The sequence below is a fragment of the Pseudophryne corroboree genome, chromosome 1 (genome assembly GCF_028390025.1).
Source record: "Pseudophryne corroboree isolate aPseCor3 chromosome 1, aPseCor3.hap2, whole genome shotgun sequence".
In the NCBI taxonomy this organism is placed as follows: Eukaryota; Metazoa; Chordata; class Amphibia; order Anura; family Myobatrachidae; genus Pseudophryne; species Pseudophryne corroboree.
Window position 1 is genome coordinate 394,708,555 of NC_086444.1, and position 15,752 is coordinate 394,724,306.

A 15,752-nucleotide genomic window follows, 5' to 3' on the forward strand; every position below is an offset into this window, starting at 1 on the left:
CGGGGGTCCGGGACACGGAGCCCCGGGTCTCCCGCATAACCAAACTGTAATATGCTGCCCAGGGCGCTCCCCCCCCAGCGCCCTGCACCCGAGAGAGCCGGCGGGGAAGAAATGGCGCGTAGTGCGCTATCACATGCTGGCGGGCGTCCGGGACACGGAGCCCAGGCACCGCCAGAGAGTAAAAGAAATAAGTGTAAAATGCCTGCCCAGGGCGCTCCTCCCCCAGCGCCCTGCACCCGTGGGAGCCGGCGGCGGGGAAGTAATGGCGCGCAGCGCGCAGTTATATGCTGGCGGGGGTATGATACACGATACCCTGGTACCGAAAAGCTTTTACGCCAGCCTGAAGAAGAAATCAGCAACCTGCTGCCCAGGGCGCTCCCCCCCCCACAGCGCCCTGCACCCTGTGAGTGCCATTAGTGTGTGGGAGCATGGAGCGCAGATCGACTGCTGTACCTCCGTTACTGAAGTCTTCTGCCGTCACTGAAGTCTTCTGTTTTTCTAATACTCACGCGACTTCTATCTTATGGCTTCTGTGAGGGGGGTGACGGCGTGGCTCCGGGAACAAGCAGCTAGGCGCACCAAGTGATCGAACCCTCTGGAGCTAATGGTGTCCAGTAGCCGAGAAGCAGGCCCTTGAACTAAGAAGAAGTAGGTCCTGCTGGCTACAGGCTCCCTGCTTCTCTCCCCTCAGTCCCACGATGCAGGGAGCCTGTAGCCAGCAGGTCTCCCTGAAAATAAAAAACCTAACATAAAGTCTTTTAGAGAAACTCAGAAGAGCTCCCCTAGTGTGTGTCCCATCACTCCTGGGCACAAAGTCTAACTGAGGTCTGGAGGAGGGGCATAGAGGGAGGAGCCAGTTCAAACCCAGTTTTAGTCTTTATAGTGTGCCCAAGCTCCTGCGGATCCGTCTATACCAGGGACGTGCAGTCAGGGGAGGCAGTGCCTCCCCTGTCATAATGATTAAAATAATACTAAGAAGATACTTATGACACAGAATATCTTCTTAGTATTATTTTAATAGTTAATCCTTTAGCATTTATATAAATTTACTATGTATAAACACGTCTTAATGTGTGTTGGAGGCACCGCTCTTGGTGCCTCCCGATGTCAGTGTGAATGGTCCGGAAGCGGGGGGCGGGGACAAGCATTGTGCAGCAAAAACTCATGAAGAAAAACCCCCAGAGCGGCACCTAATAGCAGTGCCTCTTTGACAGGGGCGTGCTTTCAGCTCATATGAAAGCACGCCCCTGTCCCTGATCTTATGTGATTGGGCACTGAACGCTGGGGCTGTAATGTGAGCTGTCCTCGGCTGCTCTTCCCAGCCCCCATGTGTTGTGTGCCGAGCAGTGCAGCAGGGGAACAGGCAGCCCTCCTCCTCAGCTCCAGACTCCGGACTTCAAGACAGCACAGCTGCCACCAGTACACAGGTACCAGCTTCCTCTTATAGCATGGGGGTGGGGCAGGCAGAGTTTGTGTGTTGGTAATGGGGGAAGGTGGGGGGGGGGGGGGGGCAGTCTGCAGACACATTGTGTAAGCTGCAGTACGAGTGGGGGGAGGGGGGCAGACTGCAGTCACAGTGTGTATGACTAGCACTTTCCTAGTGTGTATGGGGGAGGGGGACAGCTTGCAGTCACAGTGTGTGTGTGTGTGATCAGCACTGTCCTAGTGTGTATGGGGGAGGGGGGCAGCCTGCAGTCACAGTGTGTGTGTGTGTGTGACCTGCACTGTCCTAGTGTGTATGGGGGATGGGGGCAGCCTGCAGTCACAGTGTGTGTGTGTGTGTGTGTGTGTGTGTGTCCAGCACTGTCCTAGTGTGTATGGGGGAGGGGGGCAGCCTGCAGTCACAGTGTGTGTGTGTGTGTGTGTGTGTGTGTGTGTGTGTGTGTGTGTGTGATCTACAGTCCAGGTGTGTGTGTGTGAGGGCAGTCTGAGTGTGTGTGTAATGTGTATGTATGTGGGACTGCGACAGTCTACAGTCCGAGTGCGTGTGTGTATTCTGCAGTGTGTGTGCGGTGTGGAGACAGTCCGCAGTCAAAGCGTGGTAGGGAACGCGGCATTCTGCAGTCCAAATTAGGAATAAACCTATACTGGGATGCGGTCAAGATCCCTGCAGTCGGGATCCCAACAGTCAGTATACCAGCGGAGGGTTTGGGTTAGGCTACAGGGGTGGGGTAGGTTAGACGTAGGCTGGGCACGGGGTGTGTGTGTTAGGGTTAAACGGTGGGAGGAGAATTTATATGTGTGTGTGTAACACACACGGAAACCCCCCCTCGCAACTCTTACGTTTGCCCATGCGGGATTGGTAGCGTCTAGTTTACCTTCGTGGAGAGGACCTTTCCCATAACCCCCTGGGTCCATGTCACAATCTATTTGGAATAGTAAAGGATGGCGAGCGAAGCGAGACACCGAGCACGAAGTGCGGCGAGCGAAGCGAGCCCGCGAGGGTTCAATGCTGCATAGAAAAAAATAATTACCCCAAACGAACGGAGAACGAAGAAAACATTTAAGTGCTGTAAGGGCAGAAGTTCTCTCCTGCCCTCTCGTTTTGTCACTTCCAGGTCCTGATACGAAGGTAACAGACACAACCCCGCGGGATTACTGCAGCAATGGACAAAATTGCATTCAAGTGATCCTTCCACTCCCTCCCCAGTCCCAAACACTAATATTTGTTTTTTATTTTATAAAAATGTACAACATATTAGCCGCCTGTTTGGTGAGCAGCCATGCTGCTGGTGTTGGTGGCATCGGCCTGAGATGTGAAATGGCGGCAAGGGCAATTGATGGCGGCAATTTTGTAGGCCATTAGCGGTGGTGGCAGCATTAAGCAGTAGCAGGCATCAGGGGCGATGGTAGTAGCAGGCATTGGCTTGGGGGCGGTAGCAGGCATCAGCTTGGCTGCGGTAGCGGTCATCGGCGGGATTCACCGGACATTGTGGCTGCAGTGCCTCACCAGCCACTGACCTCACCGCACGCCACTGGTCTATACCCCATGGTCCTTTTGGAGTCCCCAGCATCCTCTAGGACGTATGAGAAAAAGACATTGTCAGCGTTAGACTTAAGCTGGGTACGTACCTGATGACGGTGCCACCCAGTGATGCAATGTAACCATACATCACGCTGCCAAACACACTCCACAATCCGCTCTATCATTGTGCAATGTATCATTACATGCAGAATGTTACAACACCACTACAGCTGTGGAATCGTCCCATTGGATGTGCGGCACATTAAAGGGACAATGCGACCACACAATTTGGGGGTACACTATATGAGGTTATTGCAATCTGTTGTGCATCGCAACATAGTTCAAAATATCGTATGTCTATAGTGTATACCCAGCTTAAGAAATGTAAGATGTCTGAGACTGTTGGAAACCCTGAATTCCAAAAATGCAGTTGGATTATCAAAGTAATGGAGGGCTACAGTCATAATACCAACAGTAGCATCTGATGGACCGAATCCCGACACATCCCGGAGGCAAGTACAGTGGTTGGGGTTTGGCAGTATTGGAAGGGTTAGGGTTAGGCTGTGGGTGGGAAGCAGTGAGGCGTAGGATGCGGGAAGGGGATGTTAGTTAATCTGCGGGGAGTGGTGGGTTAAGGTTAGGGTGAGGATTAGGGATAAGGTAAAATAGGATTTTAATTACCTACCGGTAAATACTTTTTTCGTAGTCCATAAGGAATATTGGGGAAACTAGCACGATGGGGTATAGATGGGGTCCAAAGGAGCCAGTGCACTTTAAATTTCTTCAACTGGGTGTGCTGGCTCCTCCCCTCTATGCCCCCTCCCACAGGCAGTTATTGGTAAAAACGTGCCCGAAGGAGAAAGGAAATATATGAGAGAAGGAAATATGATAACAAAGAGTGGTGAGATTTACATACCAGCACACCACTAACAAATAAAAACCAGCAACTGCTAGTAACAGCAACAGCTGAACAGGTAATCACTAAACAAGAACCTGCAGAAAAGCCAATGCACTGAGGCGGGCGCCCAATCCCTTATGGACTACGAGAAAAGGATTTACAGATAGGTAATTAAAATCCTTTTTTCTATAGCATCCATAAGGGATATTGGGGAATCTAGTACAATGGGAACGTCCCAAAGCTTCCAGAACGGGTGGGAACGTGCGGAAACTGCTGCAGCACCGCCTGCCCAAACTGGGTATCCTCTTTGGCCAGGGTATCAAACTTGTAGAACTTCACAAAAGTGTTCTTCCCCTACCAGGTAGCAGCTCGGCAAAGTTCTAAGGCCGAGACTCCACGGGCAGCCGCCCAGGAAGAACCCACTGATCTTGTAGAGTGGGCCTTCAGAGACTTAGGAACAGGCAAGGCTGCCGACACATAGGCTTGTTGAATAGTAAGCCTAATCCAACTAGCAATGGACTGCTTTGAAGCATGACAACCCTTTTTCTGTGCATCATAGAGCACGAACAAAGAATCTGTCTTTCTGATCCAGGCCGTTCTTTTGACATAGATCGGAGGAGCAGAAGCACTAGAACTGGACGGAATCAAGTGAAACGCAGAGACAACCTTCGGCAGGAACTGTCGCCTAGTACGGAGCTCAGCTCTGTCCTCGTAAAAGACCAAGTATGGACTTTTACATGACAAGGCCCCCAATTCTGAGACACGTCGAGCAGAAGCCAGGGCCAGTAACATCACCGTATTCCACGTGAGGTACTTGTTTTCCACCGTCATCAGAGGTTCAAACCAGGAGGACTGGAAAAAATCCAACACTACATTCAGATCCCAAGGTGCCGTAGGCGGCACAAAAGGAGTTTGAATGTGGAGTACCCCTTGCAAGAATGTCTGAACTTCTGGCAACACTGGCAATTTTTTCTGGAAGAAAATGGAGAGGGCTGAAATATGGACCTTAATGGAACCCAGACGTAAGCCTTTCTCCAAACCAGCCTGCAGGAAACGTAAGAAACGTCCCAAGTGAAACTCAGCAGACGGATACGTGCACTCCTCGCACCAAGAGACATATCTCCTCCAGATATGATAATAGTGTTTTGACGTCACCGGTTTTCTTGCCTGAACCATCGTAGCAATAACCTTTTTTGGAAAGGCCCTTGTGAGCTAGGATGTTCCACTCAACCTCCATGCCGTAAAACGAAGTCACCGTAAGTGGGCACCGTCATGCTGAGGCCTTAGCGGAAGCAGAAGCGGTGGACTGTTCCTGAGAACTGGTGCTTGCAGGCTTTCTGGACTTACCTCTGGTGCCTCTATTCGCATTAGAGGCACCTCTGGTCTTAGATCGAAATCTGTGAGAGCGAAAGGACTGGACAGATGGCCCCAGGTAGGACCGCCTCACCGGCAGGGCCCCAGAGGGAAGAAATGTGGATTTCCCATCCGTAACTTTGGAAATCTAGGTATCCAATTCAAGCCCAAAGAGCCATTCCCAGGAGAAGGGGAGGGATTCCACACTACGTTTGGATTCTGCATCCGCAATCCACTGACGCAACCACAAGGCCCTGCGCGCCGACACTGCCATGGCAGAAGTCCAAATTTTTGTCCTAATTAATGTTCCCCATCTCCTTGAGCAAATCACAGAGGACCTGTGTAGTGACCTGAATGTGTTTTAGGAGGGTCACCATAGTGACCAAGGCCATATCCCCCGAGAGGCCCCAATGAATTTGAGTGGCCCAGAAATGGATGGCATGGGTCATCCAGCAACCCGCAATGACCGGCCTTTGTGATACACCCGCTGCTATGTAAATAGATATGAGTGTAGTCTCAATTTTCCTATCCCCAGGATCCTTCATTGTAAAGGAGCCTGGGGCAGGCAGCACCGCCTTTTTGGACAAGCGAGAGACTGATACACCCACCCCAGGGGGTTCCTCCCAAAATTTTCGACCTTCAGGAGCAAATGGGAAAGTGCACAAAAACTTTTTGGACACTTGGAATTTTTTGTCTGGATTTTTCCAGGCCAATCTGAATAGGTCATCTAACTCTGTAGAGTCAGGAAAAGTGACATTAGGTTTGTTTTGTACGAAGAAAAAATAAGAATTTACTTACCGATAATTCTATTTCTCGTAGTCCGTAGTGGATGCTGGGGACTCCGTAAGGACCATGGGGGATAGCGGCTCCGCAGGAGACTGGGCACAAAAGTAAAGCTTTAGAACTACCTGGTGTGCACTGGCTCCTCCCCCTATGACCCTTCTCCAAGCCTCAGTTAGGATACTGTGCCCGGACGAGCGTACACAATAAGGAAGGATTTTGAATCCCGGGTAAGACTCATACCAGCCACACCAATCACACTGTACAACTCGTGATCTAAACCCAGTTAACAGCATGATAACAGAGGAGCCTCTAGAAAAGATGGCTCACTACAGCAATAACCCGATTTTTTGGTAACAATAACTGTGTACCAGTATTGCAGACAATCCGCACTTGGGATGGGCGCCCAGCATCCACTACGGACTACGAGAAATAGAATTATCGGTAAGTAAATTCTTATTTTCTCTAACGTCCTAAGTGGATGCTGGGGACTCCGTAAGGACCATGGGGATTATACCAAAGCTCCCAAACGGGCGGGAGAGTGCGGATGACTCTGCAGCACCAAATGAGAGAACTCCAGGTCCTCCTCAGCCAGGGTATCAATTTTGTAGAATTTTACAAACGTATTTGCTCCTGACCAAGTAGCTGCTCTGCAAAGTTGTAAAGCCGAGACCCCTCGGGCAGCCGCCCAAGATGAGCCCATCTTCCTTGTGGAGTGGGCATTTACAGATTTTTGGCTGTGGCAGGCCTGCCACAGAATGTGCAAGCTGAATTGTACTACAAATCCAACGAGCAATAGTCTGCTTAGAAGCAGGAGCACCCAGCTTGTTGGGTGCATACAGGATAAACAGCGAGTCAGATTTTCTGACTCCAGCCGTCCTGGAAACATATATTTTCAGGGCCCTGATAACGTCTAGCAACTTGGAGTCCTCCAAGTCCCTAGTAGCCGCAGGCACCACAATAGGTTGGTTCAGGTGAAACGCTGAAACCACCTTAGGGAGAAACTGAGGACGAGTCCTCAATTCCGCCCTGTCCGAATGGAAAATCAGATAAGGGCTTTTACAGGATAAAGCCGCCAATTCTGACACGCGCCTGGCCCAGGCCAGGGCCAACAGCATGACCACTTTCCATGTGAGATATTTTAACTCCACAGATTTAAGTGGTTCAAACCAATGTGACTTTTGGAACCCAAAAACTACATTGAGATCTCAAGGTGCCACTGGAGGCACAAAAGGAGGCTGTATATGCAGTACCCCTTTTACAACGTCTGAACTTCGGGGACTGAAGCTAGTTCTTTTTGGAAGAAAATTGACAGGGCCGAAATTTGAACCTTAATGGACCCCAATTTCAGGCCCATAGACACTCCTGTTTGCAGGAAATGTAGGAATCGACCCAGTTGAATTTCCTCCGTCGGGCCTTACTGGCCTCGCACCACGCAACATATTTTCGCCAAATGCGGTGATAATGTTTTGCGGTTACATCCTTCCTGGCTTTGATCAGGATAGGGATGACTTCATCCGGAATGCCTTTTTTCCTTCAGGATCCGGCGTTCAACCGCCATGCCGTCAAACGCAGCCGCGGTAAGTCTTGGAACAGACAGGGTCCTTGCTGGAGCAGGTCCCTTCTTAGAGGTAGAGGCCACGGATCCTCCGTGAGCATCTCTTGAAGTTCCGGTTACCAAGTCCTTCTTGGCCAATCCGGAGCCACGAATATAGTGTTTACTCCTCTCCATCTTATCAATCTCAGTACCTTGGGTATGAGAGGCAGATGAGGGAACACATACACTGACTGGTACACCCACGGTGTTACCAGAGCGTCTACAGCTATTGCCTGAGGGTCCCTTGACCTGGCGCAATACCTGTCGAGTTTTTCCCAACGGTTTATAATCATGTGGAAGACTTCTGGGTGAAGTCCCCACTCTCCCGGGTGGAGGTCGTGTCTGCTGAGGAAGTCTGCTTCCCAGTTGTCCACTCCCGGAATTGCTGACAGTGCTATCACATGATTTTCCGCCCAGCGAAGAATCCTTGCAGCTTCTGCCATTGCCCTCCTGCTTCTTGTGCCACCCTGTCTGTTTACGTGGGTGACTGCCCTGATGTTGTCCGACTGGATCAACACCGGCTGACCTTGAAGCAGAGGTCTTGCTAAGCTTAGAGCATTGTAAATGGCCCTTAGCTTCAGGATATTTATGTGAAGTGATGTCTCCAGGCTTGACCATAAGCCCTGGAAATTCCTTCCCTGTGTGACTGCTCCCCAGCCTCGCAGGCTGGCATCCGTGGTCACCAGGACCCAGTCCTGAATGCCGAATCTGCGGCCCTCTAGAAGATGAGCACTCTGCAACCAACACAGGAGGGACACCCTTGTTCTTGGTGACAGGGTTATCCGCTGATGCATCTGAAGATGCGACCCGGACCATTTGTCCAGCAGGTCCCACTGGAAAGTTCTTGCGTGGAATCTGCCGAATGGGATTGCTTCGTAGGAAGCCACCATTTTACCCAGAACCCTTGTGCATTGATGCACTGAGACTTGGCTCGGTTTTAGGAGGTTCCTGACTAGCTCGGATAACTCCCTGGCTTTCTCCTCCGGGAGAAACACCTTTTTCTGGACTGTGTCCAGGATCATCCCTAGGAACAGAAGACGAGTCGTCGGAACCAGCTGCGATTTTGGAATATTGAGAATCCAATCGTGCTGCCACAACACTACCTGAGATAGTGCTACACCGACCTCCAACTGTTCCCTGGATCTTACCCTTATCAGGGAATCGTCCAAGTAAGGGATAACTAAAATTCCCTTCCTTTGAAGGAATATCGTCATTTCGGCCATTACCTTAGTAAAGACCCGGGGTGCCGTGGACCATCCATACGGCAGCGTCTGAACTGATAGTGACAGTTCTGTACCATAAACCTGAGGTACCCTTGGTGAGAAGGGTAAATTTGGACATGAAGGTAAGCATCCTCGATGTCCCGAGACATCATGTAGTCCCCTTCTTCCAGGTTCGCAATCACTGCTCTGAGTGACTCAATCTTGAATTTGAACCTCTGTATGTAAGTGTTCAAAGATTTTAGATTTAGAATCGGTCTCACCGAGCCGTCCGGCTTCGGTACCACAACAGTGTGGAATAATACCCCGTTCCCTGTTGCAGGAGGGGTACCTTGATTATCACCTGCTGGGAATACAGCTTGTGAATGGCTTCCAAAATTGTCTCCCTGTCAGAAGGAGACATCGGTAAAGCCGACTTTAGGAAACGGCGAGGGGGAGACGTCTCGAATTCCAATTTGTACCCCTGAGATATCACCTGAAGGATCCAGGGGTCTACTTGCGAGTGAGCCCACTGCGCGCTGAAATTCATTGAGACGGGCCCCCCACCGTGCCTGATTCTGCTTGTAAAGCCCCAGCGCCATACTGAGGGCTTGGCAGAGGCGGGAAAGGGTTTCTGTTCCTGGGAACTGGCTGATTTCTGCAGCCTTTTTCCTCTCCCTCTGTCACGGGGCAGAAATGAGGAACCTTTTGCCCGCTTGTCCACGAAAAGACTGCGCCTGATAATACGGCGTCTTCTCATGTTGCTTCCAAATGCCGTTTGAAATCCGCATCACCTGACCACTGTCGTGTCCATAACCCTCTACTGGTAGAAATGGACAACGCACTTAGACTTGATGCCAGTCGGCAAATATTCCGCTGTGCATCACGCATATATAGAAATGCATCTTTTAAATGCTCTATAGGCAAAAATATACTGTCCCTATCTAGGGTATCAATATTTTCAGTCAGGGAATCCGACCACGCCAACCCAGCACTGCACATCCAGGCTGAGGCGATTGCTGGTCGCAGTATAACACCAGTATGTGTGTAAATACATTTTAGGATACCCTCCTGCTTTCTATCAGCAGGATCCTTAAGGGCGGCCATCTCAGGAGAGGGTAGAGCCCTTACAAGCGTGTGAGCGCTTTATCCACCCTAGGGGGTGTTTCCCAACGCACCCTAACCTCTGGCGGGAAAGGATATAATGCCAATAACATTTTAGAAATTATCAGTTGTTATCGGGGGAAACCCACGCATCATCACACACCTCATTTAATTTCTCAGATTCAGGAAAACTACAGGTAGTTTTTCCTCACCGAACATAATACCCCTTTTTGGTGGTACTCGTATTATCAGAAATGTGTAAAACATTTTTCATTGCCTCCATCATGTAACGTGTGGCCCTACTGGAAGTCACATTTGTCTCTTCACCGTCGACACTGGAGTCAGTATCCGTGTCGGCGTCTATATCTGCCATCTGAGGTAACGGGCGCTTTAGAGCCCATGACGGCCTATGAGACGTCTGGACAGGCACAAGCTGAGTAGCCGGCTGTCTCATGTCAACCACTGTCTTTTATACAGAGCTGACACTGTCACGTAATTCCTTCCAACAGTTCATCCACTCAGGTGTCGACCCCCTAGGGGGTGACATCACTATTACAGACAATCTGCTCCGTCTCCACATCATTTTTCTCCTCATACATGTCGACACAAACGTACCGACATACAGCACACACACAGGGAATGCTCTGATAGAGGACAGGACCCCACTAGCCCTTTGGGGAGACAGAGGGAGTTTGCCAGCACACACCAGAGCGCTATATATATACAGGGATAACCTTATATAAGTGTTTTTCCCCTTATAGCTGCTGTATCTTTAATACTGCGCGTAATTAGTGCCCCCCTCTCTTTTTTAACCCTTTCTGTAGTGTAGTGACTGCAGGGGAGAGCCAGGGAGCTTCCCTCCAACGGAGCTGTGAGGGAAAATGGCGCCAGTGTGCTGAGGAGATAGGCTCCGCCCCCTTATCGGCGGCCTTATCTCCCGTTTTTCTATGTATTCTGGCAGGGGTTAAATGCATCCATATAGCCCAGGAGCTATATGTGATGCATTTTTTGCCATCCAAGGTGTTTTTATTGCGTCTCAGGGCGCCCCCCCCCAGCGCCCTGCACCCTCAGTGACCGGAGTGTGAAGTGTGCTGAGAGCAATGGCGCACAGCTGCAGTGCTGTGCGCTACCTTGCTGAAGACAGGACGTCTTCTGCCGACGATTTTCCGGATCTCTTCAGTCTTCTGGCTCTGTAAGGGGGCCGGCGGCGCGGCTCTGGGACCCATCCATGGCTGGGCCTGTGATCGTCCCTCTGGAGCTAATGTCCAGTAGCCTAAGAAGCCCAATCCACTCTGCACGCAGGTGAGTTCGCTTCTTCTCCCCTTAGTCCCTCGATGCAGTGAGCCTGTTGCCAGCAGGTCTCACTGAAAATAAAAAACCTAAAACTAAACTTTTCACTAAGCAGCTCAGGAGAGCCACCTAGTGTGCACCCTTCTCGTTCGGGCACAAAATCTTAACTGAGGCTTGGAGGAGGGTCATAGGGGGAGGAGCCAGTGCACACCAGGTAGTTCTAAAGCTTTACTTTTGTGCCCAGTCTCCTGCGGAGCCGCTATCCCCCATGGTCCTTACGGAGTCCCCAGCATCCACTTAGGACGTTAGAGAAATGACTGCTGTGATGCAGCGTCCTCTACAGGGAGCTGTAACACGTCCCGTATAGCCAGCATTAGGGGTTCAATACCCTGAGCAGAATCAAGATCCCCACTAACGGGATCCAAGTCATCGCCATCCTCTTGTATATCCTCATCTGTATCAGAGAGTAGAGCAGGTAAACCACGCTTCTGTGGACCTGCATGAGAGAGGGGGGGCTGTGCATCAGCCCTAGCAGCTAAATCTGCAACAGCTTGTTGTAGTAGCTGAGTTTTCTGCACATTAGCAGTGAGCTGGGATAACATATCTGACATCTTAGTTTTAAAAGACCCTAACCAGTGGGGCTCTGGACCCTCTCCCCCAGCCCCTTCACTGATTTGTGAAGATTGGCTGCATTGTTCACAGGAAACAGAATTAGTATATAATGGAGAGAATCTGGTGTGGCATACACTGCACAGCTTGTGTTTACCCATGTTTCACAGTAAGCAAAAGAACATACACATACACACAGTTATATTGCAAGCCTGCCCTACTGTATGTGAGAGGAGAGACAGAGAGAGGACACCAGCACACCCTTAGATGTACAGCCCCAGTGAGGCTGTCAGCTTCCCGTATTACAGTAAACACTAACAAACCCTGTCCTAAAGAGGACCCAGATAGTGTACACAAGCGGCTCTCCCCCTTTGCTACACCCTGTACCAGATATCCAGCGTGGCTGAGGAATCAGGAAGCGCTGTGTGTGCTGAGAATGGCTGCAGTAAGCAGAGGAAGGCACCAAAATGCCTCAGGTCCCGCTCCGAGGTAGCTCCGCAACCCCCCCCCCCCCCCCCCCCAATGGCACCGGAGCTACAGAGATAGATTATACTGGCAAAGTCTCTATATAGCTTGAAAACATCACAACAAGTGCTAGTCAAAGCGTTTTTGTTGCCAGTCTGCACGGTGGATCTTAGCGGGACCCCCCCCCCCCCCCGCGCCGGAAGGGTCCCGTACGCCGCGCCCGTGGTCAGCCGCACAGTGAACCCGGGGGACCCACCACCGATGTCACATTCAGGCAGCGTTAGGGGTGTGCGGCGTGCTGCGTCTGTGACAGCCAAGGCGCAGTGGCCCTCAGGACGGTGGTCCTGCAGCGGGTAAGCGGCTCAGCACCTCGTAAGGCCGGGTGACCGCCCCCCCCCCCCCCCCGCCCCTAACTCCCACGGTGCAGTTATGGTGTTGCCCAAACAGCATACCGAAAATAACTAACAGAAAAAAAGAAATTGAAGAAAACTCTCTGGAGCTCAGATATGTGCATCCTCTCCTGAGGGCACTTTTTTCTAAACTGCCTGTGGGAGGGGAGGAGCCAGCACACCCAGTTGAAGAAATTTAAAATGCACTGGCTCCTTTGGACCCCGTTTATACCCCATCGTACTAGATTCCCCAATATCCCTTATGGATGCTAGAGAAAAATACTTACCAGGTTGTGTCGGGATTCTGGGCATTGGGATCCCGCTGTCAGTCTTCTGACTGTCGGAATCCCAACAGTATTTCGTACTTAACCCGTAATGGAGACCCGTAAAGATCTAGCAGTTTGAGAATAGAATGTATTCAGCTCAGCTGCCTACATGTCACCATAATGGTTACAGACAAACGCATGTGGCCTCCTTTTGGGCGACGTGATTTAGCAAATAACATGTCAGTAATTTATGTATCAGCAATAAACGTATTAGTTACTTCACCAAATACTTATAAATGATGATATACCAGGGTACAGAATTTGTCCAGCTTGTCTTTTCTAAAATTGTGATGCACCATTTCACTTCACAATGTACTTACCATGACATGAGTGCCAAAAGTCAGATAGCCTCAGATTCTCTCTGTTAATGAAGTAATAATGTAATTTAATAATAACATAATACATACTTTTTTTTTTTTAAGGTAAGAAAAAAATTGCTGAAAGATGCAGATCAAACATCTGATACATTAAAGTAAACAAAGCACAAAAGTTTTAAAACAAAATCAATTCTTGTTATTGTTTTCCTTGTATGCCACACAGAAAGTAAAAAATACCTAATCCAATAACAAACAAAAACACACCTCCTCCTTGCATGCACTGAAATAAGTTCCGTAGTACAAATACTGCGTTTTCTGACAGTTTAATAGTACTGCAGTGAAAACATCGGAGACACCAACCAATGACCTCCCTGTCTAGGGCATCTATGATGTATTGTGTGCAGATGATGTGGTTCAATCTCCTCTGCTGGGACCTTGTGTAATATCTGAGGGGTGGCAGTAGCTTGCAGAGGGATATATGATGGGACACGTTTATTTTTTTCATTTTGTGTCGTTATGACTTTTAAAGTTATTTTATTAATATGGACTTCCTTCTCATTTAGGTTTTACAAGGTGTAATTTATTTATTTATTACCAGTTATTTATATAGCGCACACATATTCCGCAGTGCTTTACAGAGAGTATTTGGCCATTCACATCAGCCCCAGTGGAGCTTACACTCTATATTCCATACCACATGTACACCACACACATTCATGCTAGGGTTAATTTGTAGGGAGCCAATTAACCTACCAGTATATTTCTGGATTGTGGGAGGAAACCGGAGTACCCGGTAAAAACCCACGCAAGCACAGCGAGAATATACAAACTCCCCACAATTAGGGCCATGGTGGGAATCGAACCCATGACCTCAGTGCTGTGAGGCAGTAATGCTAACCATCTTTGTTACTTAAAATAATTACAATCTCATAAATAAGAAGCCACAGACATGCATCACCGCTGCTAGGTAGCTTACACTGTTTCATTCAATTGCTTGGTGACAGCTTTACAGTCTTTAAGCGGATACAAAGGATGAGGCTGCATAGTTCCTCCAGCTTCAGAAACTAGATTTTCTTTGGGCCTCATGGATTTCTTCTTGATTGCCTTCTTCTTACTGACCACCTGCCACGTGTCTGAGTCCATCCTTGAGGACAGTAGGGATGGCTATGTATTGTACAGCAAACGCAAACAGGTTTCTCTGGGAAAAGGAACACATACACAGTTTTACTACTCCTGCCACAGACAATGAAATGTGATTTTAAATATAGCCTGGTGCAGTGGTTGTAGCGGTGAAACAATAAAATGTGCCTAGGCCAAAACAGTGTTGAGCCAGGCTGTAGTCATAGAGGTTAATCCAATTAGCCACACCCTTCCTCCATACAGTAAGTGTATCGAGTGAGACTGGACCTCGAGATGGGCAAATTGCGGAGTCGTTTCCATCGATTTTATGCCATTGCCATGGCAACTTGCACCCTTCGTGGCTAACTGGATTGACCCCATAATGTCGACATTGAACACGTCGGCCTATGCAGATTGTCATATTAAATGGTGACATTTTGCACGGACCAGCAGCGGAGAGTTAGGGTTAGTCTGTGGAAGAGGAGTCTCAGGCACTAGGGTAAAGGTTAGTCATATTTACTGCAAAGCTTTTTGGAGTTCGGCCCGGTTAGTTTACACCATATTCAGATGGTGTAAACCACTTAGAGCCTATGGGGTCTATTCAATGCATGCCAGATGCTTTCCGACAGTAAGGATCCAACAATGCAGTATCCAATTTGTGGGCAAATCCGACAGGTTTTACCTGTTCTCGACTATGTCAATCCGACTTTTTATAAAGTCGGATTGACATTGTCGAAAACAGGACTAAAAGCTGTCGGATTTGGCTGCAAATCCAACAACACACGTGGATCCACGGCTAATCCGCCGATCCACATGTTTTCCGACGAGTCAGAATTGCCGACCTGTCGGAAAAACAGCAGCCCCATTGAATAGGTCGAATCACTATTCGACCTAAAAAAGTTGGAAACTGCTGTCTATCCGACAAGACATCGGATGAGGAAGAAATCATTTGGAAACAACATCTACTTAAGGGATGTATTGTCATTTATTCATTCTATCATGTTCTTCCATGTGATGTGGTTCTGATTGGAGGCGCCCACGGGAGCACTTTTTCCCACTTTTCTGCTTATCTGTCTAACAATTTAAGGTATTTTTGGGAGAGATACTGAAAGGATCCCTACCTCTCTTTGATTACCTCGATGTGATGGCCACTGACGTCAGTGAGAGCAATCCTTAACGTTACAGATAATACACGACACCATGTAGTTAAGAATCACTCTCACTGACGTCAGTGGCCATCACATCGAGGTAATCAAAGAGAGGTAGGGATCCTTTCAGCTGGGGGCTCTATGTCCGGAATTCAGTGATCGTCCCTGAATGGTAAGAATAGAGAATTTATTG

The 15,752-nt window shown here is 49.2% G+C and overlaps 1 protein-coding gene across 7 annotated transcripts in view; it reads right to left on the reverse strand.

Annotated features, from left to right (window-relative positions):
* Positions 1 to 15,752, reverse strand: part of SRRD (SRR1 domain containing) — a 105,182-nt gene that overhangs the window by 72,553 nt on the left and 16,877 nt on the right. For all 7 annotated transcript variants that reach the window (XM_063913200.1, XM_063913201.1, XM_063913198.1 and 4 more), the window contains 2 exons: positions 14,269 to 14,490; positions 13,296 to 13,336 (listed from right to left, as the gene is read on the reverse strand). In XM_063913200.1, the coding sequence (XP_063769270.1) occupies positions 13,296 to 13,336; positions 14,269 to 14,435 (208 nt within the window). In that variant the 5' untranslated portion in view covers positions 14,436 to 14,490. The remainder of the gene's footprint in view (positions 1 to 13,295; positions 13,337 to 14,268; positions 14,491 to 15,752) is intronic.